The 27,616-nt window shown below is 37.6% G+C and overlaps 1 protein-coding gene across 4 annotated transcripts in view; it reads right to left on the reverse strand.

Annotated features, from left to right (window-relative positions):
* The window catches only part of BLNK (B cell linker), a 103,778-nt gene that overhangs the window by 9,004 nt on the left and 67,158 nt on the right, over positions 1 to 27,616 (reverse strand). For 3 of the 4 annotated variants that reach the window (XM_074875003.1, XM_074875004.1, XM_074875002.1), the window contains 18 exons: positions 22,195 to 22,260; positions 16,461 to 16,517; positions 14,412 to 14,461; positions 13,395 to 13,435; positions 12,405 to 12,561; positions 11,010 to 11,179; positions 10,453 to 10,534; positions 9,621 to 9,701; positions 8,176 to 8,201; positions 7,602 to 7,630; positions 7,200 to 7,295; positions 6,380 to 6,422; positions 4,270 to 4,297; positions 3,892 to 3,964; positions 3,327 to 3,357; positions 2,251 to 2,293; positions 1,403 to 1,481; positions 940 to 971 (listed from right to left, as the gene is read on the reverse strand). In XM_074875003.1, the coding sequence (XP_074731104.1) occupies positions 940 to 971; positions 1,403 to 1,481; positions 2,251 to 2,293; positions 3,327 to 3,357; positions 3,892 to 3,964; positions 4,270 to 4,297; positions 6,380 to 6,422; positions 7,200 to 7,295; positions 7,602 to 7,630; positions 8,176 to 8,201; positions 9,621 to 9,701; positions 10,453 to 10,534; positions 11,010 to 11,179; positions 12,405 to 12,561; positions 13,395 to 13,435; positions 14,412 to 14,461; positions 16,461 to 16,517; positions 22,195 to 22,260 (1,184 nt within the window). The remainder of the gene's footprint in view (positions 1 to 939; positions 972 to 1,402; positions 1,482 to 2,250; positions 2,294 to 3,326; positions 3,358 to 3,891; positions 3,965 to 4,269; positions 4,298 to 6,379; positions 6,423 to 7,199; positions 7,296 to 7,601; positions 7,631 to 8,175; positions 8,202 to 9,620; positions 9,702 to 10,452; positions 10,535 to 11,009; positions 11,180 to 12,404; positions 12,562 to 13,394; positions 13,436 to 14,411; positions 14,462 to 16,460; positions 16,518 to 22,194; positions 22,261 to 27,616) is intronic. The other variant, XM_074875005.1, reaches the window with a different exon arrangement.

Here is a 27,616-nt window from a genome sequence, read left to right on the forward strand (position 1 = left end):
AGTTTACTAATCAGAGCATCATTTAGCACCAGATGACCTCGAAGAATAGTTACATTTCAGGAATTAGTAAGAATTTATGCTACAAGTTGAAGCACATCAGTTGTGCAACAGGAACAGTCTGTTGCATGAATATGAAGCATTATTATACTTCCACAGCACAGGAGATGTAATTGCAACATACATCAAGCAAACATTTCCAGGAAATAGAAGTACTAATAACAGTGCCTAAGTTTAAGCTAAACCACATGCAGATTTCTACGTGCAATTCTCACCATCCATTTACAATGGGAAAGATATGCTCAGACTGCAATGTGCAGAAAAAGGCTTGTAGGAAGGTCAGACAAGAGTCTGCTAACAGGAGACTAGAAAAATGTTAGATCTAATTTGCACTTCTGTGCAAAGAGAGTTCATATACATATTACCTAATTTATTTTTAACTGTGAAATCCCTCTTTGAAAGTACTACTTACAGAAGAGCTTTAGTGTTTGCCATTATAAAAATACCTTTTTTTTTTTTTTTCTTTTTTCTCCCTACAGAGAAAGAATAAATTGCTGGAAGCAATAATAATCTGTCTGGCTTCTAGGCAACAGAAGCCTGCAACAGCCCAGAAATGTCATATTTAGGGTTCTTCTGTGGCAAAGGAGATTGATGGTATCTTTATTGTGATGGGAACTGACCCAAACTGCCTTTGGTAGAAATTTGCAGTAGTCACAAATGGGAATGAAGCACCCGATTTCCATCAATTTATACAATAATCCTGACATGCTCCCTTAATTTTACTAGCTGAGCTAAACCCCTGGATACCTGATCTCCTCTTTGTATCCATTACAGAGACAAATGTTAATTCCATGCATGACATCTTGAAATAATCTTAATTCAAATATAAATTTGAAATTAAAGATTAATAACATTTTAATTCAACATCTGGATTATACTTACTTGGCAGAATTGAAGACTTTTGGAGCAAAGGCCTGAAATAAATATCAATAGATTACAGAAAGGTCTGAGGAGATCTGAAAATATTAAAATTATGTATTTGAAGCATGCAGTGGTAGAACATGTTCCATCTCATCCATATTGAGAAATAAGGGCCAGATACAGGTATTTAAAAAAATCATATCCCACTAGTACTGACAATTATGAATTTAAACATCTGGTTTAAATCTCATCACCTAGAGATTATATCCTCCTATGCTTTTTGGTTGTGGTTATAGTATTTGGATGCATTTCCCATGTTTTATTTTTTGCTACTGTGAGGCTTCAAGAAACATGACTTTCAAAAGGGAACAGAAGGCTACAGAGAAAGCAGTGCTCTCCTTTGAACTTCTAACAGCTGTGTTCAGACAGAGCACTAGGAGCTGGTGCACTGAAATATTCAAAAGATGATGAAAAGAGATTTTACTTTTGGGAACCACTTGGAAGGGGTGGAAGCGGAAGCTCTTGGCTGGAACCTCGTCGTCGTTCTGCTGCTGTAGGTTTTTCTGTAGTTGGGAAAACAAATTGTAGAGTCAAGATTTCTTCAGAAATATGTTGTCCCAGGTAAGAGAGTTCCAGTAGTTGAAGGAGGGTTTCTTTTATTATTGTAACTTTGGGGGTTTTTCCTTACATGGCAGCTTGGCAAGCTGCTGCTTTCTTTATTAACTAGTGGCATACCACCAAATTTCTAGGCAAATAGCTGCGCTGTAAACGCCTGCAGGAGCTCAGTGGGAGACTTGCCTTCCTAGCGGCAAGCTGTGTGACAGTGGGGAGGACGCTGGGGCAGGCTGCCTACAAGAGCTCAGCCGGAGGAGGTGCGGCTGGCTGGCTGCACCCTACCCTTGTGTTAGACAGCAGCTCCTGCTGAGCTTTTGCCTGGAGGAGCTGCCGCCCTGCACAGAGGCGAGATGTATTTTCTGCCTGTGCAAGGGGCTGAGCTCTTGCCAGGAGTCGTCTCCGTGTGAGGTGGTTCTGGCTGAGTTCAGAATGATGCACTCGCGCTTTGCCCCCCTTCCCCCTTCTCCACTTTAGAGGACTATATGGCACATTGCTGGTCCATTATGTCGTATGTTACCCTGCCAGTAACCTCAACAGTTTTACTGTGACTGCTTTTAGAGAACAATGATACTCAGTGCAACTAAGACTGGCCAGATCCAGTCTGAAACTGCTAAAACCAAACCCCCTCAAAAACCTAGAATAAATTGAATGTGGTGTTGTTTGTTTCATGTTTTTATGATAAATGTCAACTTTTTCACAATAGTAGAGACAATTTACCTTCATTTGCAGTCAAGGTCTCTCTGGAAGGTAAACATGGTTTCTGCAGTAAACCAGAAGGAAATCAAGTATTAAATGGCATGTCACTTGTACAGCAAATGTTTATATTTTTATAGTTTTTGTGAACTAGTTTACATTTAGAATTGACAGCATCCTGGAGGGATTAGGAGGTAGGTACATGGCCATTCTGTGAAGAGTCTAGTTGTATGACCTTGAAGCTTGGGATATTGCAAAGTAGATCTGGAAAGAATCCCAGTTTGTGTGTATAAATAGGTGGACAAAAGTAAAATATAGAGAGATGCATGCTTTTTTTTTTTTGTAAACTCGCATCAGTAAGCTTACGGTGTAAAAAATGGTTCTTTCTTATCACAAGTCAAAAAAAAGAGAAATGTCCATCCCAAATACTTGTGAATCAAAAATTTCAGTATTTTCATCTTTGTCAAGCTATGCTCACAAATGTTTGAACACATTTGTTTTTACTGAAAGTTAAACTGTCGGTTTAGCTCACAGTAAAAACTCACCCAACCTTCCAGTTTCATTTTTTTTTCATTTTGAAACAAAGATGATAAACTGTCAGTTTCAAAACATTTTTCAAATTAATTTCTTTAAAAATTTCAACCAGTTCTCTCGCTTTCTCCCACAAGAGGTTTTGTGATATTTTTCTAATGATGAAATACTTAGTGAAAAACCTCCAATAAATTCTGGTAAAATTTCACATCTTTCTTGAGCTATCACTCTTACAATAAATCCATGTTCCCCATATACAGCCCTGTGTATTTCAGGGAATACTTCTGAATGGCCCATGTTCCCATTTCTCATTTTATTCAGTTCTTGCACTGTGTTTATTGTTACATCCTATTGAGTCCAAATATCCCTTTAATCAAAATATTCTACTTGAGCTTTCTCACTGCTGCTTAGTTCACATAACAGCACCCAAATATTTCCTTTCTTTATAACTCTGTCCCCTATTCTTTTTATGCATTTATATTGCACCCAAACTCACGATAAAATTAAGTTTTACAATAAATTAAAAATCACCTGTAAAAATTATAGTTTGCTTATACAAGTCAACTTACTGGTGAATTTACTGCATTAGAAGTTTTCTTTCTGCAGGTTGGAGGAAAAAGAATACGTGAATTCATTTAGCAACTAAGCATCATGTTCATTGATTTCCAAGATATTTCTGGCCATGATACGATATCCTTACTGGACAGCTGTAGCAGTTGGGGGGTGGTGTGGGGTATCAGATGTAACATGGGTACTCAGAAGGGTACTTACAATATGCAAGGAAGCTACATTCTGTCCAATACTTAAGATGACAATTTGGGTTGGGCAGAAGAGTTTTAATGAAAAACACAACTTTGCATTTATAGGCATGCACGTGCTATTGCTGCAGTATGTGACTAAACTAAGCAAGCCAGCCAGCATCTGCCTTCAGTGGCAGGCAGTGAAGGGCAATGCCACTGGCATACAAACAGTATTCCTCCAGAAATAACAAAACAAAAGCTTGCCTTTACCTAGTCAGAATCTCTTTCATGATCAGCAATAAAAATTACTGATTGCCATAGGCCAGGATAGGAGTTAGCTCCTAATACACCTATTAGCCCCATCCCCAAAGCAGTTTTATTATTTTTTACTCACAGGCCCCTTGGTAGTGGAGATGGGGCTGCTCCAGTGGGAAATCTGGATTCTTGTGTGTTACTGAAGCTATGATCTAGAGACGCAAACAACATATTTAGTACGCAATATTAGCTGTATCTGAACAGTGGAGTTTCCTCACTGCCATTTCAGTGTTAATGTAGTAAAAGTAAAAAATATCCATTACTTTAATTTTTGTCTTAATGTGTTTTCAGGCTGATTATATTGGAAAACAGTTCAGTAACATTTCTTGCTTAGTGCTGACTGTTACAGATAAAGTTTACACTGACATACTCTACTATATGCTATATTAAGGTCACTAGCGACATATTGACAACAAAACCCTCTCATATTGCCATGTTTTCAGTAGAGAATACTTACTTTCATCATTATTGTTTGTTTCATGGTCCTGTAATGGAAAAATACATTATATTTGATAAGAAGCAATTAAAAAAGGAATTATTATTAAATGGAAAGTATATAAATAAATAATCTGGTCTTGGTGATCTGTAGTAATGTTTAAAGAAATATTTGTACAGATGCATATAGTATCCACTTTTCAACAGCCTTTACGACAGCATTTGAAAAATTTTAGCAAACCACAATCTAATTTTGAACATTCCATTAACCTTGAGACTGCCTGTAGTATTGAGAAGATTGGCCCTGAACTTTGCAGTGAGACCTTTTGGTTCACATTTCATTTCTGAGCTGGAAAGCAGAAATTTTGCAGCACATTTGAATATACTAAGAACACATCTTCCACTGAACAGAGGATACTGAGTAGACTGTCTTTTCACCATACTAGAGTTTAAGCAATCCAACTCATTTCCCAGCTTCTTTTGGAGATGCTTTCTTTCGGTTCCCACTTGTCTTTTAGGGAATCAGACTCCCATATGATAAGTATCTTTCAAAGAGGCACCAGTTATTAATTTGTCCATCTTCATCCATCAGGTTAATAGCTTTTCACTAACGTAGGTCACAAATGCATCCATTCTCTGGTTGGAGAGGTGTAACCCATCATCCAACAGCTGATGGAGTGAGATCTGGAGAAATTTTTCTCCCAGTCAGCCCAGGCCTTTGAGAGGAACAAGGGTTGCAGTTCTGTTAACGTGATCATGTCTGGTTAGTGTCGAGAATGGATTGAATGGGAGCAGTTAACAGATGTTTCAGTTACTGTTTTGCTTTGTCAGTGTGCATAGTCAGAGATGGAAAGGCACAGCACAGCACTGGACAAACATCATGCTCCTTAGCATGTTTTTCTTTAAAACTGTAATGGCTGGCCACTTACACAACAAGGAAAGACCCCAAAATTTGGACAACACTGGGTAATTCTTTCCTAGGCTGACTCTTGTGCTAAACTGGGTATTTTTTTTTCTAACCTTATATTGCTAAGAAAAGCTGAGAAATCAAACCATTTCAAAAAAGAGAAATCCTGGACTTGGCATCACTCAGGAATTGTTCAGCATCTTACAGGATACAGATCTAAGAAGGAACGTTGTGATGAGGTGGAAGGGAAACTAAAATGCTGCTACTGTTGTATGTAGAGGTGTGCAAAAACCCCAACATAAATACTTGGTATATCTAGAAATTTAAGGATTGAAAGTAAGACTATAAGATGTTTTTATACCTCATGTTACCGAAAAATCTAATGCTATGGTATGACCCCAAATTCCTAAATTTTAGGAGTCTAATTTCTCTGTGTAGTTATTGGTAGACATTATTTCTTAAGTACAATTCAGAGCATTGGGCTGGGACAGAGTCTGATGCACACAGCTTTTGGCACAGATGCTGATGCAGTTACTGTCACCCTGGATTCTTGCTTCTTCATATGCACCCTCTCTTGTGCTGGCACAACTGTTAGTAGAGCTATGGTACAGAACAATTTATGGAACTAATCTGGCTGAAAAAGAACTTTTTATGCCTTTTTTTTTTTTGTTCCAGCACCACAGAAGGGACAGACTGGGGACAAGAGTAGAAGAAGAGGAGGAATGACTTAAAGACAGCCTTAGGAGCCCAAAGCTTGTAAGTACTCCTTCATGGACTGCATTTCATAGTGATACTGGTTGCTCAGACTACAGCCTGACATTTTAGAGGGATTCCGTTTTCAGAAAGTATTAATCATTCATCATCTGAGATGAGTGAGACTCAAGGAAGGTGCTTCAGATTGTGCAAAATCACCCATTGCTACTGAAAGTAAGGTTCCTGGAGTTCATCTGGTATTTTTTAGCACAATAAATTATTTTTGTGGACTGAGACAAATATCCCTCAAAACATCTGAAGTTTTTTCTTGGATCAATACAGATGTCCGATGTACCTTTTTTGTCCAAAAGATTAATAGCCACAGTTACAATATTAGATCAATCTGACATTCAGAGGCATCTGCTTCTGTTATAATACAGAATAGATAATAAAAAGCATCCATCTATTTATATATATAAAACACAAAGCAGCCTAAGTTTAACATACTCTTTCATAGCGGCACATTACTCACTGGTTTTGGATGAAGACGATTTCTGGGAAGAGGCAAAATATTTCTGGAAAATATACACAGTAAGTTAAATAAGTAAATCCTACTCATCTTAATTGCTTGGCTCAGATAAGCATTTCAAGATCTAGAGAGGAGGAGGTCTGCAGTAAATGGATTTAATTGTAGTGATGCACTGCTGCAGTGGTTGTGATGCTGTGCCCTTAGTGTGGAACTACTCTAGAAGAGCTTCTGTCTTGGACCTTGGGCCCCTTGCAGCTGTGCACAGGACCTCGCCAAACACTGTAACACAGTGTTGTGGATGCTGCCTGCTCTTCCTGGGGCATATGGCCTATTTTGTAGAGCAATGTCCTAAGGACGAGACAGTGGTTATGAAGCAGATTCCTACACTTCTAGGGACACAGGATTGAAATAGGCTGCATACTCAAGTTTCCTTTGCCTCTTTTCCTCCAGAGACTTGGAATATAAATCATCGATTTACTGTGTCCAGTTTCTTTACAAGCAATCCCATGCCCCACGCCCTACAAAAACACCTCATTTGCAAGGGTACAGAAATGGGTAACAGGACTTTAAACTGGCTTGCAGAGATGTTTTACCCCTGCACTGGATCCCTAAAGGGATCTTCAAGAAAACAGTACCCATTTAGCAAACCGGCTTAAATACAGAATTTTGTAAGGAAATAAGAACTTTCAGTTTTTACCTTGCCCCAACATCCCTAGCTATTTGTGTGTCCTGACAACTGCTTACTGTCTGAAGGCTACACAATAAAGAGGAGAAAATTGTTTCTGCTAATATTTCCTATTGATATAAGCTGCTGTTGACTTACCTGGAAGTATCCAGCTTAGGTGACTCTCTGGTCATGCTGTGCATGTGGGAGTGCTCTGTATTCTGATCAGGCATAGACAGAAGTGGCTTAGTGAACCTAGTTATAAAACATGAATTTAGAAAGGAAAAATATATTTAACAGTGAATACAAAGGCAACTTCTCTTTCTCCTCCCCTACTCCCTCAAAATTCTAAAAAATACCCTTAAGAGGTATTTCCTTTTAATATGTATTGTTTGGGTTATTGAAATTAATATAGATGACAATTTTTTTGTAGATAATCTAGAGAATTACTATATGTATAACTTCTAGAGAGAGCATTATCAAACATATAGTATCTAGATGAGAAAATGTATTTTCTGACAAGTTTTAAATAATGCACAAACATCCATAGCAATGGGTTACCTGGTTACCGGTGGCGGTGATGGTTTTTCCTGTAAGAGAGAAGGTAGTGAATTATTTGGTCACTTCTTGATTTAGTAAAATATATTTGTATGATCCTATTTATGTTATCACAGCAGTATCTTATTTCTGTGTTGTGGTATAGATTTCTATTAGAACTCTGCCTGATAATCTGCACTAGGATGGGAGTGGCACCACCAGTAAATCTGTGAAGCCCTGAGAACACTGCTTTGGCCGTATGTCAGTACCAGCAGTGGGAAGAAAATTACTGTGTCAGAACTGTCATTGCTCCTTTGCTGCAGGTCTGCTTCTGGAAAGCATTCCCTTAGGCTGCTGCTTCCCAGACCAGCTCACTATCACATAGGACTGGGAAACATCAGCCCCTTCCCATTTACTCTGTTGTGCAGACCTTTTGAATTGGTTTGCCTGCTTTTCTGTGAAGGAAACATCAGAAGGTCTTCTGTGAAACCAGAGTTCCCATTTTTTCCCCCTTTGAAAAGGGGATCATCTTCTTTTACAATCACATTTGTGTCCTGCCTGAGGACAATGTGAGTCATAGACTATAGAAAGGCCTTACCTCTTCTTCAGGAACCTCGTAGACTTCTGTAAGACAGGGAAGAAAATACATATTCTTTGATTAGCAAAAATGTACTGCATGTTACCAGAAAAACTGATCAGAATTTGAATCAATTGTATTTCTGCCTCTGGAAAAATAACTTGGAGAATCTGCTCAGACCTCGATTCTGATTCAAAAACCCTGGGGTAGCTACATCCCTGGTCTTCTAGTGGGAACTTCAGGAAAAGTCCTGGGAAGTCTGATAAACAGTCACTGTATTAATGAACCTTACCCCCACCCCACAACCTTTTCTTTGTTGTTTTTCTTTTACTCCCCCCTCAAAGAAAAATGAATGCTTGTGTTTTCCAAACTGTCTCAGGTTTGCACAAGATGTGTTATCATACCCATGGTAGCATTTAGCCTTGACTCTCAGGGAGGAAGAGATCATGTGAATCATAAATACAAGCTGGCTTATTTGCATGGCCAGCATCCATCCCTGAGCTCTGTCCCATAAGGTGTATTTTAATTCACATACATTTAAAAGCCAAAACCACCAGCATCCTTATCTATGTCATTCTGAGTGACAAATGAATCATATTTAAACAAAGCTCATGTCAGGCTTCATCGCTTTTATTGCGCTGACAAAGTGTCCGAGTTCCCACCAGGGGGAGATGTTTTATTTTTTTTTAGTAACATCTGTCAGGAGCTGGTTGTTGCTCAACACTGATTTGCAGAAGGGCTATGATTGAAAAGGGCATTTAAAAAGGTCTGAAAAGTAACTCACAAAATCTTAAGTCATTCAGAAAAAACTTCTGTAGTTTACGAGTTGAAAGCTAATGAATATGCAAAGACTTTTAAAGAACTGTGTGATCAGTCTGTAAAGGTTATGTTCCATGCAATTAATGGGATAAGGATGCAAAACAACTCAGAGTTAGCACAGCTAGGCAAGATTAAGCAAGTATATGTGCACTTATAAAAGCAAATATGATTTCTCTTATTTGCTTCTGCTTTTGTTTCTTTTTCCAAATAAATTTCTCTTTACAGAACTTAAATGGGAACACTTATCACAGGACATGCAAAACATACAGAATTTCTTTAAGGTTGAATCTTGATGTGGTTTTAAAGTACTGAGTCTTGATTCTTATAGTGAAATGGGATTACTAACATACCAAGCCCTATAATTGTTTTTGCTGTATTGATACATTTGGACTCCTCTGCTAGAGCAAAAGACTAAAAATAAATTAGTTTGGGGCAAATTATTTGTTCTAGTTTTATTCCTGCTTAAAACAGATATACTATTCAAGCCAGGCAAAACAACTGCTACAACACAGAAAAACCTAAAGGGGAACATATTTTTGTTTTACTGAAGTATGTCATATGGTTTGTGTTGTGAATACATCAAGTGTAATTTAATATTCCTCAATCTTAGATTCCTTTATTTTAACAGTGATACAAACCCCACGTACCTTGCAAATCAGAAGGAAGAGATGGCTTTGGAGAGGTAGGGGGGGCTGACTTTGTTGTCTTCATAAATCTGTTCACAGGAGCTAAAACCATATTTTATTCGTATATACCTGTGCATGTGTGTGTATATACACACATATTTATGTACATACACATGTATTAAAAAACTAACAATGTAACAGTTATACAATAATAATAAATATTAAGTAGGTCCAAGTCATAGCCTTTTTGTGTGACCTTGAACAAATCAGCTGAGGCAGAAAGCAGCTCACATTTTAAAAGGGAAATATTATTCAGGGTTCATGCCTTGCTGAATAGGTTTGATACTGTCAGTAATATCACAGAGCAGAACTACATACTCTTCTCTATTTACTTTTCACCTTTGGACTGTAGTAGTTTCACTCTCCAGCTAAATATACTTCAAACAGTGAGGTAAAAAAAAAGAATCAAAGTCTGTCTATCAACTGAAAATCTAAAAATGCTTGTTGTTCTCCTGAGGCTCTTCAACAAACAGAATTTTAATGCTGTGGCTCCTTTGGATGAGGAAGGAGATCACATACCATGAAAAGCTTCCTGGTTGTACAAGGGCTGGACTTTGAAACAGCTGAGTGAGAGAAGCAGGAATTAAATATGGCTTCCAATAAAGTTAAAAATAATTTTCCTTGGCCTTGTCATAGGCCAAAGAAGCCAACTGTCTTTTTGCAGGCTGTGTTCTCTTTAATAGCTGCACCTCCACTCTTTGAACCCTAGAAACAGACATTAATTTGATCCACTTTTTTTCCACTGTTGTTCCGAACAAGGCAATAATTATTAGCTTAAATGACTAAAACTCACATCTTGTAGGTAGTGACATGCTGCTTTCTGTGGGTTCAATATAGTTATCGTCGTCATTGTCCACTGGCACAATGTAATTATCCTATGAGAAATGCAGGACAAAAATCTACCAGTTAAACTTCCATCATATCAACAAACTGTTGGGACTGAAGCCCTGGCAGCAGTTTACAATAGTTGCCATTTCACAGTGACTGCTATTTCAGACATTTATCATCCTACACAGATGGGATTCCCCAAGACTGAAAACCCTTTACCAAATTACTCCAGTTCTAGACTGGTGGATGAAAGCCCTCCTTTGCCTTTGGTCCTGGGGTAGCCTTTGAGGTTGCTCTCTCCCCACTGCCCACAGTTATGGATGAACAGAAACTCCTCTGTGGTCTAAAGAGCCTCCTTGATACTCAAAGTAGGCAGATATCCTCTAGGAATCAGCATGATGCTTGCAGGTCACTGCTTGTGATGTGTACCAGGCCGCGGCATTGCTGTGCAGTTTATCTTATGACCGGCGTGGGTTCATCAGTCATTTAAACTGTCAAAACAGGTATATCTATAAACTTTACCTCATCATCACTACACTCCTTTGGCTTCAGTGGTACTTTTGGCTTTGCAGCAGGAGATGGCAATGGCAGGGATGGCACGGATGGTTTCTTTGGTCTGGACATGGCTGGACTGGGTGCACTTGGGAGAGGTTTGTTGATGGGAGGAAGCTGCTGGTGACTACTGCGATTGTCTTAATATGGAAGGAAACAACAATTTTAGTAAAAATTACACATTAGCCTCTGGACTGTCTTCTATTACCTGTGCAAACAAGTCTTTACTGTGACTGCGGCTCAGGTCAAAAGGCAGACCTGAGTGTATGCTGGTCCTGATGTTGAGACCTGTGTGTAAACTTGTGTGTCCTATTTCATTGCCCAGGGTAGCAACCCAGTCCTCTGTATTGGGCTGCAGAGGGTGCTTAGACACTGACTGTTGTATGAACAGCTGTTTAACTCAGTGGAGAAAAGGTGGTATCTGGGTGGTATACTCCATTATTTAGTATGTCTTGTGCCGGTATGAACTTTGGTGATAGGAAGTGCGAAAGAACGTACCTGACATATAAGAAAAACAACTGTTACACAGCACAAAGGATGGGACTGAAACACAAATTATGCCAAGTCCTCTGGGGTGTCATTTTAAAAATTCCCCTCTTTTTCAAAGAACATACAGGTGAAGTGCTAATAAATTTCTGTGAGTGCATATGTGGCATTTTAGCACTTCGATGATTATTCTATAACCAGTCTTGTATCATACAAAAATGAAAGCAGGCATCATACCAATGTTTCTTTTCCCCATGGTTCAAATCTTCATCTAACTGAAGCTAACTTTCATTTACTTCAGTACGATCTGCCCATGGTTGAAAGAATCAAAACAGGAAGAAAAAACGCCTTTATGCCGGACTGATGTAAATAAAATCTTGATCCTGTCCTGTGTTTCAGGATATTTATCCTCCTCAGTACCAATCTTGAAGGACAACATGGAGTGAATACTTGGGCTGCTTTGTCCTCCGTTTTACTGCTTTTGGAATAATGATTTGATATACAGAAAAGATTAAGAAGGGGCCTGTCTAGCCTTACATACTTAATCTTCAATACGAATTTCTGCATTAAAATACGTGGATGAATCTGGAGCCAAGTTTGTGATATCTCCCATACCTCTGCTTGAATTTTGTAGTTAGTAGATGTTTATCAAAGTCTCTAGGACACATTATATTAAAATTCTAGACATTGCTACCAGCAATACCAACCTGTTTCATGCTGTAATAACAAATCATACCCCTGAAAACTGAAGACCTGATTGCCAGAATTAAAAGCAAACTCTTGAGGAAAGAACAGGTTAGTCCATTTAAGGCCACCTCTCTTCTGGTACTGATAAATAAGCAATTATCAAGCAGATATAGTCAACTATTCTATAACTACCTGCATATTCACCCCTAGAAATAGGGAATGCAGAGGGAATCTTCTTTTTCTCCTGCTCACTTGGAGGAGGCTCATAGCTGTCATCAGGATTCTCTTCACTGGGGACCACATACATCTCAGAGTCAGAGTGGTCATCCGGATTCTCATAATCACTGTCCTAGAAAGACAGAACTTCCCATTTCTCATCTCATAACATACTTACAGCTTCATAGCATTGTATGACACAAATATCCTTGCAGGAGTACAATTAACTAAATTACAATAATGTATCCTTGAAAGGATATGTTACACTCCCTCTTAGTGCTCCCTCTCTAAACAAACAGGCACTCCTGCCTGCGTCCCCTTCTACTCCTCTGAGGGGCTTCCTGCTCCCTGTCTCCTGGCTATCACCAAGAGCTCAGTCTTTGAATTATGGACCAACAGCTTGTTTCACTTCACAGGCTAGTTCCTTCCTAGTTCCAGCTGGACTCTTGATGTGTCCTGTCACTTCCTCTCTCTTTCCTATTAAAAAGGTACCCAGGATCTAACTTCAGAAGGAAACTAGTCACTTCAGGTTGATGGTTGTACTTGCTTCATTCAAATGGTCTCTAAAATCTTATCAGAAGTTTTTCATTTTCAGCAAGAAGTGGCTTTCCCCTCTTCAGTCCTCCCACCCTCCCTCCCCCAAATGCAGTATCTTACTGGTTTCTGAAATTTTTGTTCAGTTTGAGAACTCCCTCAAATTGATGCCATGCTCCTATCCAAAAAAAGCTTAGCATCCATAGCTACCACTGACAGTGCTTCTGACTCTACTTTTAGGTTGAATGTAAAAAAAATTGAGATAGCTAAAAATCAGTGGCTACTTGTAAATAACGCTGATGTAGCAAATAAAGTAACATTTCAGTAGTATTAAGTTCAACCACAAGTGATGATTCAAAAATGAACTATTATTATTGCTTGTGCTAACTTGTTGCTACAGAAACCTCTTACTACCCCAAAATGTGTACTTACAAAATCATCTGACCATTGTTCCTCTTCATTGTCTGCATGTTCTAAACCAAACATTAGAGTTATTTAAGGAGATGGAATAGTGAACATAAACGTTTATCATAGATTGCTTTTTCAAGCTATACTTATCATATTCAGTTAAAAAAAGAGTGGTTAAAATTTCCTAAACAGTTCAGAGCAACACATCTGGTTTGGACTGAAAAGTAAAATGCCTGCTTGCTTGTTTTCAATAAATTGTTTCAGAGCTGTTGGAAAAGCATGAGAAAATGGCAAACTGCACATGGTTTGAACAGCAGAGTGTGCACTTTACCCCAGAGTGTCCTGCTAATGCATCTCATTTTTAAGTAGGAGTAACAATTTCTACATAACACAGCTATCACTGACCCCTGGGCCTTGCACTTTCTTGTTTCTCACTTAAAGCTCCAAGACAGCACACTAATTACAAGTGTTTACGTTAAACATGGAACAATTATCTGATAACTTCCAAACTCTGTCTTCTTTGCTTCAGTTTTCATATCATTGTTTCCTTAACAAGATAGCTGTTAACTTGTAAAAACGATCATGAACTAGTTTGTGGGCAGTGCTGTGTGATAAGTAAGTATAGTTCTACCTCTAAGATAATTCATAATGTCATCATTGTCACGCTAATTCTTCAGTATTATGATTCTGAATCTGTGATGATCCATTTGTTCAATTATTTTCCTATTTACTTTCACATCATAATTTCTGGCAGAGAGGGACTGGATGTGAATTCTCCATTTTTAGAGCAGCCTATGTGCTGAACCCTGATAAATACTGATTTCAAGAATAGCTACTTGCTACTTCTTTCTTCATCCTAGGATAACTTATCATGTTTTGCTTGACTCTCATTTCAGAGATGTGAACTACCTTCAGAGTTGTGGATAACGGTACACTGTTCTCTCATTAAAAACAAATTACGAGGAAATGTATAGCTGAAATATTGTTAGGCATATCAAATATACAGACATGCAGTTAAAGTTTACATTAATACAGCCTTACCTGAAGCATAATCCCTTTGTGGTAGACTTGGTGGAGGTTTTTTTTTTAGCCTGTAAACAATAATTATTACATTTATGATCTAATAAAGTAACATCCACTAGAAGGGAGCATGAGCCAGACACATAAAAAAAGCTGGTAACAAAAGATACCTGCAGCTGAAGAAATACAGATTACCATCAGAGATGCTTAGCAAATAGCTGTAGGAAAAGGCTTTGAAATGCTAGAAACAGATAAGAAATTAGAATCTAATCTGAGATATATTTTCTTTTGCTAAGAATATATTTTGAAAGAACAGCTTCTTTGCCCACCCACCCTCCTCTTCACTTCCAATGCAGAAACAGATAACAGGGGTCAGAGATAAATGCATGTCTATCTGAATATGAAAATCTGTTCAGGTTCACAGAGGTTCTGCTAAGACTATGGCATAAGAAAGTGGTGCAGCACTCTCCAGTGCCATTTTTAGAACTATCATTTTGCATGTACTTTATTTTCTGATAAATGTTTAAATGTATACCAGGTCTCTCAGGGCCAGATTCTGTTTCACTTACTATTATTTTATGGTGTTGTGGCTCTTTTTTGGTAAATACTGTTGTAAAGCCATTTGTAATGCCAAGTGAATCAAAAGATAATTTGTAGAAATACTAAAAGGATCCTTGTGGCTATACATATACACATGTATATATATGTATTTAGCAAACAGGAGTATACAATATATATATGTGCATACACATAAATTACATATGTCTACTCCTGTTCATATGTATATATGTGTGTATATATATATACTCCTGCTTGCTAAATTGCAGCTGTCTAGAGAAGACACTGAATTACAGTCACTACCCTGTAAAAAAAGAGAATAATTTGGGTTTAAAGTCAAAACGAATGGTGCATGTGTGACAGAAGCCATACTGATGCATCTGAAGAGAAAAAAAAACCCTTTCCTTTTTGTAGCCATACAAAATATTAACACATTTTACATTAAAATGGCTCTTCAAAGTGGCTTGAGAACATTGTCTGACAGCTTCCTTGTAGCACTGATGAGACCTCACCATGGACCTGAACCTTTGTCCACTGAATTGATGACTCACTCATTCTTCGATCAGGTCCTAACAAACTCATTTGCAAGAATAAGCAAATTATTTTTTAAAAGAATTGTCCATAAAGAATTTAAAGTATTTTCTTGTGATCTCTGAGCAACAGTGATGTCTACAAATTTTGCTTTACCACAAGAATTTGACACTCAGTATTTAGGTCCTGAGCATGCTACTTAGGTGTTATTGTTCAGGTACCAATGTAACTCAGGGTGGTAGCATGCTGGCACTAACACATCAATTTACAAACTTTTCCTGTTTTGAGAAATGCTTTGGCCACTTTTGAGTTGAATTCATGGAATTCTGTTGTTCAGATAGTGACCAAAAAAAATGCACATGGATGAATAAATAGTGCAGGCATTGCTAAAACTCAAAAAAACTATCCCCAGAAAACCAAACCAAAGACAATCTAGGCACATTATTTTTGAAGTGTTTACCTGCTTTGTTCATTAGTAACAACACTAATGATGGGTAGCTGCCTCTGAGTCTTCAGCTTCCTGTAGCATAATATAACTTAGTGTACTGAGAGTAAATTAAAAAGCATTCTCAACACCCCTGCTGTTGTCTTTGTCCAGGTTAGCACAGGCATGTTAGAAGAAAAACCCAGGGCCACTGCCAGGGCAGATATCAGGTCTTAGGAAGGGTAGACCAAAACCTATTAATGTACTTTGCAACATGTCTATCCTGAGTTGTTCAGTGACAGTGAAGACTTGGAAAATAGTGAGGCAATAGTAGGAGGCTGGCTGGGTCACAGTGTAAAGTATGTGGCTTAAGCCACATGATATGTTTCTAAGCTGCTAAGCAGACAACTTCAACACTTTGTCCCACGCCCTGTAAATCCTGGCAGTGGCCCGGATGGAAAATGTAAATATGTTACAATGAAAGCATATGAAGCACAGAACAGAGGTCTGTGTCTAAGCAGCCTATCATGCCATCGTGCATCTCTGAAATAGCATACCGATCCCAAGTATCTTTCCCAGTTTTGCAAATTAAGGCCACTTGTTCATTTTGGAACCTGAATATCAATAGAAGAAAAGAAATAATGTTTCTGTCAAATATGTTATTCATTCTAAAATTCAAATTCACTTAATAATTCTCACTGTACTAGTATGATTTACTGAGTGCCAGAACTGAAATCCAGGCTCTTTTGAAGTCAACTGAAGCTTTGCTTTGTAAGAGCCAGAACTTCACTCAATGTGCAAACCATGATGCAAAGCTCAAAAGACATAACCCCTATGCAAAGAAGCAGTTACCTAGTTATTTCTGATTCCGATGTAATTATCTAACATAGATACTTAGAGTGACAACTGACCATCCTGTTCTCCTGAAGCTATTGAGAAAGGACTGAAATAATCAAATGCCATCCAACTGAGCATACATACTTAAGTGGAAGACAGAATGATTTCCTAACATATCTCTTAACAGAATTATGTAAAATTATAGCAAATGCAATTTTCAAGTAAAATATTCTAGTGCCACTCTGCTCTGGACTTAAGTTACAGTTGGTAAAGTATCTCTTTATTAGCTGCGATAGAACACAAATAATTCAGGTTTCCATTTACTTTAATGGGACTAGTATTTTTCTAAAATTTAACAGAAAATAAGTAATTTTCTGGAGATTTTGAAATATCCCTGAGAAATTTCAGTTCTAAAGGACTCAAAATCCGGGAACATTTTTGAGAGTATGTTTACAGGTTTTAAATGCAACATAACATATCTTACTATATACATTTTATCTTCAACAAATAACCAGGTAGCATTTGAGACATTTCACGTAATGGGGTCTAGATGCTGCTCACACAAGAACAGAATGTGCTATACAGAAATTCATAACAACTTTTAAGACAATAAACTATTTAATTTAAAAAAAATGTATTCTGAGATTTCCCCTCTATAGCACGCTGAGGTTAATCCAACAAAACATTTAGGCATGTGCTTAGCTCTTCTCACATAAGTCCTGTAGGAATTGCAAATATTAAATCACGTACTTCAAGTTCATGGCACATTTTTGTGTTTTCCTGCACTAAATGGAGAATTTTAAAATAAACTGCAGCAGAGGTCTGGGTTTTCTGCTCTAGCAACATTTGTTTTTACAAGCTACACCCAAAAGTAACCAAACATATGTAGTAGTAGCCCTTTACATGTAGCACTTAATTCTCCCACAGCCGCATTTCCTTACTAGTGTTTCTGCTCACTCCCTCAGCATTTAAGATGTGCCTAAAAACTCTTTGTTTTCAAGAGTCTTTACTTTTTCTGTTGTTAACTCTGTACAAGCTCCACTCCCTTCTTAGGAACCATTTTAACTTAATAGGGTTTACAAAAATTATATTGAAATCTTTACTGAGTTGAGTATAGTATGTATTAGTCCTAAGTGCACTAGATCATCACACTTGTTACTAGAAGATAAATTAATTGAACTTTGCCAAAAATTTTTTCAGAGTTCCAAATGGGTGTTAATCCAGCTGACAGATAAACTTTTCTGAGCTGTATTCTCATGACCTAGTGCAATAGTGTTATAGCTTTGGAAGTATCTGACAACTGTACAAAATAAAATTGGTCTGAAACCTAAAAAAACTGTTATTACTACTCTTTTATACATTTTCTTTACAACGTGCTGTGCCTGTGAAATGGCATATAGCTGCGATTTATTTATCTTCACTTTGATGAAATATTGTCATATTAATAAAAATCCTGGCACTCAAAACATTCTATTCAGCTACACATTGAAAATCACATTTCTTCAGAATACAGTTAAAAGTAGGTATTATACTTTTCCCTGGTTTCTCTTTCAAAGTGTTGTACAGCTTGATTTTAGTAGTACTTCTCTCACCATTTGATCCATAAAATACCACTTCTCCCTCTGCCAAGGGTTTGATCATGGATGTCTTCTAGTTGCAGCTATGCAGGTTGAAGAGACATTTAGTGACACAACTCCATTTTTCTGCCTGAAGTTACTGCCTAAGTTATAAATGAACCATATAAATATAGAAAAATGGAGCAGACAAATCTGAAGCAAAAATTTACCCACTAAAACCTGGGTAAAGCAGATGAGATGACAATGCATCTTCTTTCTATTTTTCAGGTCACATGGAAAATGTGATTTTCAAGAAATGGACGTATTTGGATTGTGTGCAGTTAGACGAATAACTACAAGTGCATGATTTCTGATGGCTTTGCAAAGGAAGTTTGGATAGGATGTGATATTGCAACATGGTGAGTAACCTGAACTTTTAGTTTCTTATTCAACATGGTAGGTCAGCAGGTATCAAAACTTTAGGGTGAAGCCCTGACTTTGCTGCATGTGCAGTGACTTTTAGCACTGACTCTGATGGAGCTTGGATTCCACTGAACAAAACCTAGAGGGTTAAAGCTTATAATTTACAGATGAGTGCTACGTCTTTACAGTGCATTTCAAGCATAGGCATCCATCCTGCAGAGTGAAACCTCTGATTTCTCTCTTACAATCCCTGTCCTGCATTACCAAGAGGTAAATATGAAAAGATGCCCTCAGCTTTCAGTGTTTATACAAATTTGGCTATACCGATTGTTTCTACACCTGAGTACATACTCCTCTTTGACATCATGATCTGCACAGCAGCTGGGACTCCCGTATTGTAAACAGTTTTTCATGTGATTAAGGGCAAGCAGGTGAATGCTACCCTGCAGTGGGCAATATTTTTATTGTCAGAAAATTTTGAGTCAGGATGGGGAATAAGCAACAAGAACTTTTAAGCAATGATGAAACAATCTGTTATTTTCTTTCCTGTTACTATCACTGTTCAGACTGCTTTCTGTTGACCTTTAAGACACACGTGGATGGTAGATGTATCCCTCCCCACCTACACCCCACAGATGAACCAGATTGGAAAGCAAGACCCTTGATGAAAGAGCTTCTCTTGCTTTTCTGCATAATCAAGAGCCAATCCAGATTTTAGAAGTGTCCTAGCAAATACTGGTAATAAGTCAAATGTATTTCATAAGTATTTGATCATTCTTTCAATTTCAGTAGCAGAAGCTTACAGTATACATATGCGTGACAACTTTAGGCTTGGGATAAACAAGTACATTATTTGACTTCTCTACAATTATTTCTAACAGGTTTGAATTTGAGTCAAAATGATGTTTTTTCCAGCATACAGACAAATTCCAAATCTGTGCTACATAAAACCGATTTTTTATACAATTTTTCCTGCTTCAGCCATGCTTGGATCCTTGACATTTAATAAAATAATCCTGTAACTGAAATGAAGGAAGTGATCAACTGGATAATCACATTTTTTAGGAAAGGCATCTAAAAATCAAACAAAAAGCCCCCAAAGGGCACATTCAGAGGAATACAGCCAGTTCTAGTTCTGCAAAGTTTGGCAGCTCTTGCACATAGCCTCATCAGTGTTGTCAGCACATGCTTTTATTGCAAGTCTCATTATATGCTGGGTTCAAGATTCGATTTCTGAAGTCATGTGCAAATGTGAGAATCTTCATTTTTTTAAAAAAAAGAAGAGTAAATTTCTGATCTTCATAGTTGTAACAGAGATTAATATGACTCAGATGAACCATAGACTTTCTGATATTTCTATTACATGTATTTTTTTTACATCTCAGTTTGTATTCTTGTAGCTGGGGGAGGTGAAACGTGAGCTTTGTGCTGCAGTCATACATTAAGAGAGTTCTTATGAGCCTGCTCCTTTTTGTGATTTTTTTTTTTTTTTTAATCTTGACAGAATCAAAGAATTGCAGTGTTATAGCAGCAATCTTATATCTGACATTTAATGATGGCACCTTTGACCTTCCCAGCTTTGGCTACATTTAGTTCTTATTATTTTTCCCTTGTCTGTCTTCCCCCTCTTACTCTCAGTGAAGGACACACAGTCAGAGCAATACTGATTAACAGCAGAATTCATGTCCAGGCAACTATGGGAGACAATTTGTTGCCTTGAATTATAAACTTGAGATGCTTCTATTGTTTCTGCCATCTGCTTTCCTGTCTGAGGCATTTGAACCGGACCCACTGCAACATTATTAACCACACTTAAACTACTACTGTGAAGTAGGAAGCCACCCTCTATGAAAAAGCAACAACTAAAAAACCCAGTCCTCCTCACCCCGAAAACAAACCCACCAAAAGCCTTGACAGCCTAGAAGCTCTTCCCTGTGAGCAGGTCCCAGGTGAAACTGAGTTTTTTCAGACTGATCTCTGAACACAGTAGTCTATTTACATATACACTGTGTTAAAAACAAAACCATGCTTAGATTAAATTAAAGGTCCAAGCAGTTGAAAGAGGGTCATTTTAAGTGAAAATTTGCTTTTGTGCTTGCATGGAAATAACAAGTACATATATCACATGACTGATTTACTGCAAATTGCAGCAGTGCTAGAGTGAAAGAGGATGAGTAAAGGAAAAAAGTGATCTCAAGAATCTATCTGATATATCAGGTGTTACCAATAGAGCCTGCTCAAGGTTTGTGGAGAGAAACACAGCTGTGATAAAGAGGCCACAAAGGAGGGCTTGCAGCCTAAGGTTACACATCCTGCCTGGGGAATGGGAGCGCCAGGTGGTCGCTGCTGCTCCTAGAAGTGTATCCCCCTCCTCTGCCAGAGACAGCGGCTGCTGCCCCAGCACCAGCCCTGCCATGGCTGGCAGCAGGGGCGATAGCTGAGCCAGCCCAGCTTTCCAGAGCTCTTGCATAGCCAAACCAGGCAGAGCCCTACTGCTTCTCCCACCAGCCTACTGATCACTTTGTATATACCAAGAATTAGCTCCTGCTAAAATCTTACTTTTTCTCTTCCTTGAACTGAGCCATCATGGTCACTCTTTAAGAACAATTGTAAACAATGCTTCCATGTGCATTTTATGTATGAGAGCTCTATTTCTAGAATTTAATATGGTCGTCCTGGAAACACTGCTGATACTGTGTACTAATTAACTTTTAAAAGTACTTAGTACTTTTGTCGTCAATGGCCCATGTAAAGAAAGACATCTGAATGAGAAAATCGCATCCAAATAGAAGTTCAATGCAAATGAGCTATTGCATTAAGAAAGAGAGAAAGTGTGCTAAATAGCTAATTGGTTTAAATAGATGTTTGACTGGAAACAGTGAATAGTGTATTCATTTGACAAGGATGCAGAATTACTGGAATTTCTTTCTATGTATAATATCCATGAATAATTTATGATACTCATATGAACATGACATCAATATGCATGTGTTCAGTGCTTCTTACTGGAATAAGGATGTTCGGTAATGGTGGGTTTTGTTTTATGGGACTGAAACACAGGAGGACTTAGCATTTTTATGGGAATTCTGACTATGATGTCTGACCAGTTGGTTCAAGGTGGAGCTCAAATTAAACCTTAATTACAGCAGGTAGCCTAAACAGTGGCCTGAGAAGAAAGGCACACACCCAAACAACAAGCAATGATAATTCTCAAAAGAAAAATGCATTTTACCCAAATACTGTTTTTCAGGGCTACAAACACAACCTCCTGTTGGAGGGTAGTTCTGCAACTGCTTTGTGATACTTTTAATACTAATGGCAATTCTGCATGTCACAGTCTGGACTCAAGCTCTTTACATACGCTGAAGTACATCCCTCTAGAACAACATGGTCCTATCACTGAAGTACTATACACTACATTAGCAATCTGAACTTCCCCAAATTGATAAAAGTAGGATTGGCATTTCAAACTTACTTTTTGAACTTGTTAATTATCCCACTTTCATTTTTCTTGATGTCATGCACCATCTTTTGAAGCTTCCTGTAAGATATTAAATAAAGTCAGCACTAAAATTACCCTGTGCTTGAACACCCATTTATATAAATTAAGAAAAATACAGGAAATGCATTTCCAGTAATATTTCACACATCAAAAATGCTTAATATATGTTCAATAAGTAGTTTAGTTGGTAAATCATTGCATATGAAGTCTTCCTCCCTATTTAGCGGAGTTCTTTGGCATGATTTGTGTTATCCTTCTCCTTAATACAATTAATTGCAGTTTAAACAATTGATTTAAGAGTCAGTACATCAGGAAATAACATCATTGCCTAAATTAATAGTTTAGAATATTTCAGTGTTAACATTTTGTTCAGAACTTACTTTACAACACTTCACACCTGTAATGGAACACCCTCTGGTTTCTAACCTTACACAAGTCATTTTATCAGTGGACTGTTTACCTCATTCCCATAGTGTTTGCAGTTATAATAGAAGGTGGAGAATGATACATTTCCAGGCTGAGACCATCGGAGAAACTATTTGAGTATCTGTGACTCTGAGCTGTAAAAACTTGTCATCTCAGTACTCCAGTTACATGGACTGATATCTGGAATCATAGATTGTTTTTATTCAATCAGCTGTACTGACCTCATTAAGATTTTACTTGTAATCAAGACAATTTAAATGGAATATCTCATTTTTCACTCAGCAAGAATCATTTAGAATCCCACTTCTCTTCTCATTTAAAAAACCACACCACTAAAATCAACTGAATGTCAGGAACACAGATACTGCTTTCTGCAAAAGACTGGTTTTACAGTGAAACCTGTTGGAAGTCTGGTCATACAAGAAAGTTCTATAGTGAAAGGGCTCAAACCAATGAATTTCTGATTATGACTAAACTGTGATGCATGAAAGTTTTGCTTATGTTTGTTTCCCAAGGACTCCTCAACTGTTTTCCCTAGGTCTCTGTCTGTCTAGCCAAAAGTAAAATGCTCCCTATATAACTCACCGATAGCAGACTCAAAGCCTTCAATGGGCACTTGGGCAAACTAAGTTAGGGGGAACTCGAACAAAAGGACACAGAGATACCATCCAAGGGGGATGATCTCGCCGATTTAGGGAGAAGACACCTGGACTTTACTTCACAGCACATGCTCTGGAAAGAGCAGACACCGTGAAGAAGACCACGTACTTCTTCCCTCAACCACCGAAGACCCTCACTCTATTTTTACTACGCTCGGACTAGATAATGAGTTCCTGGAATTCATTTACAATAAGACACCCTTTCCAGGAAATCTAATGAATACGTATGATTTGTGTGTATGTAAACTGATGTCCCTTGCTAGTTCTGGGGAGCCCTTATGGTGGAGAATCCCCAGGGTGACCCCAGCACTGCGAGTAAAGACTACCTGCTTAACAGTTATATTGGATTCTGACTGTTGAGTTAATTTATTCATTTCAATAGAATGCATATATATTTTTTATTTCTGCACACAGTTCTTCCTGTTCACCGAAACCAAATATCTTCTAGACCTGAGCTGAAGATTTTATCACAACCAATAAAGGAAAGCAATGTTGGTTTTTTTTCATAAAGGGCTTAAAAAAATTTTGCCTTCCATTCTTTATTATAAGTTCTCTATGTCATTTCACATTTTAGTCTTGCCTACCTCATCTCTGATGCATTATCAGGCTACCAAAATACTCTTGGAAGCTTTGCTTATGAAGAGAAGTACAAATATCAAAGTATTCTTTCTGTAATTTAAAGCTTTCTTTAAACTTGAAACCTTATTATTCAAAAGGTTAAGTAACACATAGAGCTTCATCATTAGCCAACACACTATCTTCCAGCTTCATCATTAGTAATTACACCTGTTTCTTAAAAATTAAAATAACTTTTTCAAAGGAAACTGGAATTAGATGAAAGTTATCTAAACAAAGTCAGGAAATAACTGCACTAACATTATATGATTATTTTCCTGAAGTCTGTGGTTCAGGCTGAGCAGACGTATAGTCCACTCAAGGCATCAGGTAGCAGTCGAGTATCATGCTTATGCTGAAAGGGACCTTCCTTCCTCTGCTACTGATTTTAGAGCAATTGTGATAGTTACTGACAATTAATCCCACTTTGAGACTTGCTTAAAAAGAACAGTAAAGTAACTGAGTACTTGTAAGTTTTCGGAATCCTGAAACAAATAACAAAGTTCAATTTTAGTCTTAATGTTTATTAACAGAACAGAAAAATCTGATCCTTTCATTATGTCAGCTGGAATTCAAGGCTATTCCACATTTTCAGCAGCCCCGTAATAAAACATGGAATATCCTGCTCTGACAGACTAAGTCATGGGTCTGATACTTAAAGAGCCTTCCTAGAGCCTAAATCTTTGCCCAATTTTACTTAAAAACCAATTCAACATATTCTTTTTAGGTTTTCAACTCAGAAAAAAAAATGGTAACAAATAATTCACAAGCATATCTTTAACTTCTGCTCAAAACTAATACTATTAATTTACAGCAAAAGGATATAGTGTTACCTGCTGATATAAAAAAAATAAATTACTCATAGGTGTGAGAAACAGATGCACAGCAAAATGTTTTGAGATTTCCTGCAACAATGTACTACGTCTATAAGAATAGCTTGGACTGTTATCTAAACTAACCAGATACATTAAATCTGCAAATCTGGGGTGAAGATCTCAGAAGAACTTCTGCTTTTCTGTGGGGTTTGGGGTTTTTTTTGTTTTTTTTTTTTTTTTTTTTTTTTTCTCTCTCTCTCTCTCTGATAGATTCAGCTTCTGGTTATGCTTGAAACATCACAAATAGCCATCTTCTGCAGTTTATTGTTTCTGTCTTGTGCCTCAGCTGGCACCTGGCAGTGTCTATAAATGAAAAGTAATGAGGAATGAAAAGAATGAGAGGAGATTTAAATGGTTTGTTTCTAGATGGGGGAGAATGGTTGTCTGCAAGTGTTTGTGTCCTTTTCAAAAAGGCTTACAGCCTTTGATTAGAAATGCATGTAAGCATCAGTTATTTTTCTTCCCATATTTATTTGTTAGGGATAGGACCCCCCCACCTCCCCCCCAAAAAAATTTAACTGTAGATTTAGATCTGAATATTGCTTATTACTTATCTCTGACATCAATATATCTTTACAATAGCAAAATTATGGCTTTATTTTGAAAAAAGGTGTTTCATTTTTCATGTGACTGATTTTATTTTGTATTGTCACTTTGGTCTCTAAAAAATCCACACACACACAAATAAAACCCACTCCAAAATTTTTGAGTATCCAAACAGTTTGCTTTTCATTTGATTATATTTAGGTGAATTGATTAGACTATCATGAGTGTTCCATGTGCCCTGAATAAGTCTACAGTTTAAAAGAGCATTTTAATACATATTTCCTTTTTTTTTTTTTTAAAAAAAGGATGCATTTAAATTAGAGATAATCTCATGAGCTACTACTGGTGCTATCAGTTATTCTTCCCATGCAGATGGACTGAAATCAAAACATTCCCATTTTTGCATAATCAAATTTCTTAAAAATCTCTGCCTCATTCTTTTTCTGGAGCCACTTCATTTTCTAATTACAAATTGTGATAATTTAGGGAGTATCTAATATGCATTTGTGTGATTTTTTTTTTTTTTCAGTTTTTAAAGTTACATAGCATGGATGATCTCCAGTTCAAGTGGAATCCCCTTTGACCCATGAAGTTGAACAAGCTGCAAAAACCAGTCTGTCCAGTTAGCTAGAGGCTGATATTTCTTGAGGTGCCAGCTGATATAATAGGCTACAACTGACAAGTTTTACAAAGAGCTGACTTGTGATTTTAGAGAGACAGTAGAAAAAATGAGAGGCAGATAGTAAAGCCTATAGCAAGGGGATTCTCTAAATCTTAAGGGTCTCAAACCCAAGCCTGAAGGTGATTCCAGAGATATAAGTAAAGCACAGAAGGGCATTTATACACTTAATGTTTTGCCTGGATCTGCATATCTGACTAGCTCTCAAATACTTTTTTTTACTTAAGACAATACTCCAAGTAAAGAGGTTCATTGTGGGAGGAACTTATCAGAGCAGCAGACCTTAGAGTATCTAGAAAATGAAAGCTACTGTGGGCCAATGCAGACAAGCCCTTGCTTGAGGTACATAACTACAACCCTCTTCACAACACAGCTGAGTCAGGACCTTGTTACCAACTAATGTTTATTCTCTAGTTATTCTCTTGGGATGAACAGATACTAGAAACATTCAAGAACCTCAATCAGCTAGTACTGTAAATGAAAATAATAGGTAATGCTGGTTTTACCTTACATTGCATGTAATCAAAGGTAATTAAGAGGTCAAACTTAAGAGAGGTTTCTTAACAACAAGCACCAACTCTTCATTCAACCTGGTTGAGAGCTTTTTATGTAAAATCAGGCTTGCAGATAAAGGTGCAGTCTGTGTCACTGCTGATCTTTGAAAACCCTTTTCAGCAATAGATAGCTATTTTGAGATCCAGTTTAATTGTGACAGGTACGGACTGGATGGGACCCTTTAATCAGGAACTCACTGCACACAATAGATTTTCAAACTTTTGCAGATGAGAAGTTTAGAAGTCTTGGCTCTAAGTGCTTCTGAAAAGTTTTAAGTTTCAATGAATCCTAGAAGGAAATACATTTTAGCCCTGTGTTGCTTTTTTCCTATCTTAGCAATTTTGACGTCCAGCAATTCAGGATCATCAGATGTATCAATAAAGGGGTCGCTAGCTGTGATACATATGTAAAGGAAGGTGGAAAGGTTTACCACTGCAAATACAATATAACCTGAAAGAAGGATTTGCTTGCCACAAAATACCTAGCTGTGCTCAAGGACTGGCAGAGCTGCCTTGAGATAAAACAAAATGAAACCAAACCACCGTCTTTTTGATCTGGTCACAGCTCAGGGTGTGAGGAATGTATGTCAAGTGAAGGTTGATGAGTGGGCCTGGCCTATGACACATCCCCACTCTCAAACATCACCTGGGAGCTTTTGGCTCTTTTGTATACAAGCTATCTCACAAAAGCTTTCCAAATTAAAATAATTTTTTAAAAAAGATAAAAATATAAATAACTTGAAGAAGAATGAAGCGTGTAAAAAGCTTCCAACTCAGATGTGAGATGAGGTACAGAGTCCCCAGACTTGAGAACAAGGAGTCTGCCTTAATTTCAGACAGATCTGTGTAATAAGGAATCCTCCCACCACTTAGAATATTTTTTGAGAAATTGTATTTATCAGTATTATAAATCTGTGAAGACATTTACAAATGTATATAAAGCAAATATGTATATTATGGCTCAGAACAGTCAGCATAAACAGCTCCTCAGTGGCCACAGCCTCCCCCTGCTCCTGGGGACAGAGAGGGATCTCCTGCATG

This window comes from Strix uralensis, chromosome 7 (assembly GCF_047716275.1).
Source record: "Strix uralensis isolate ZFMK-TIS-50842 chromosome 7, bStrUra1, whole genome shotgun sequence".
Lineage (NCBI taxonomy): Eukaryota > Metazoa > Chordata > Aves > Strigiformes > Strigidae > Strix > Strix uralensis.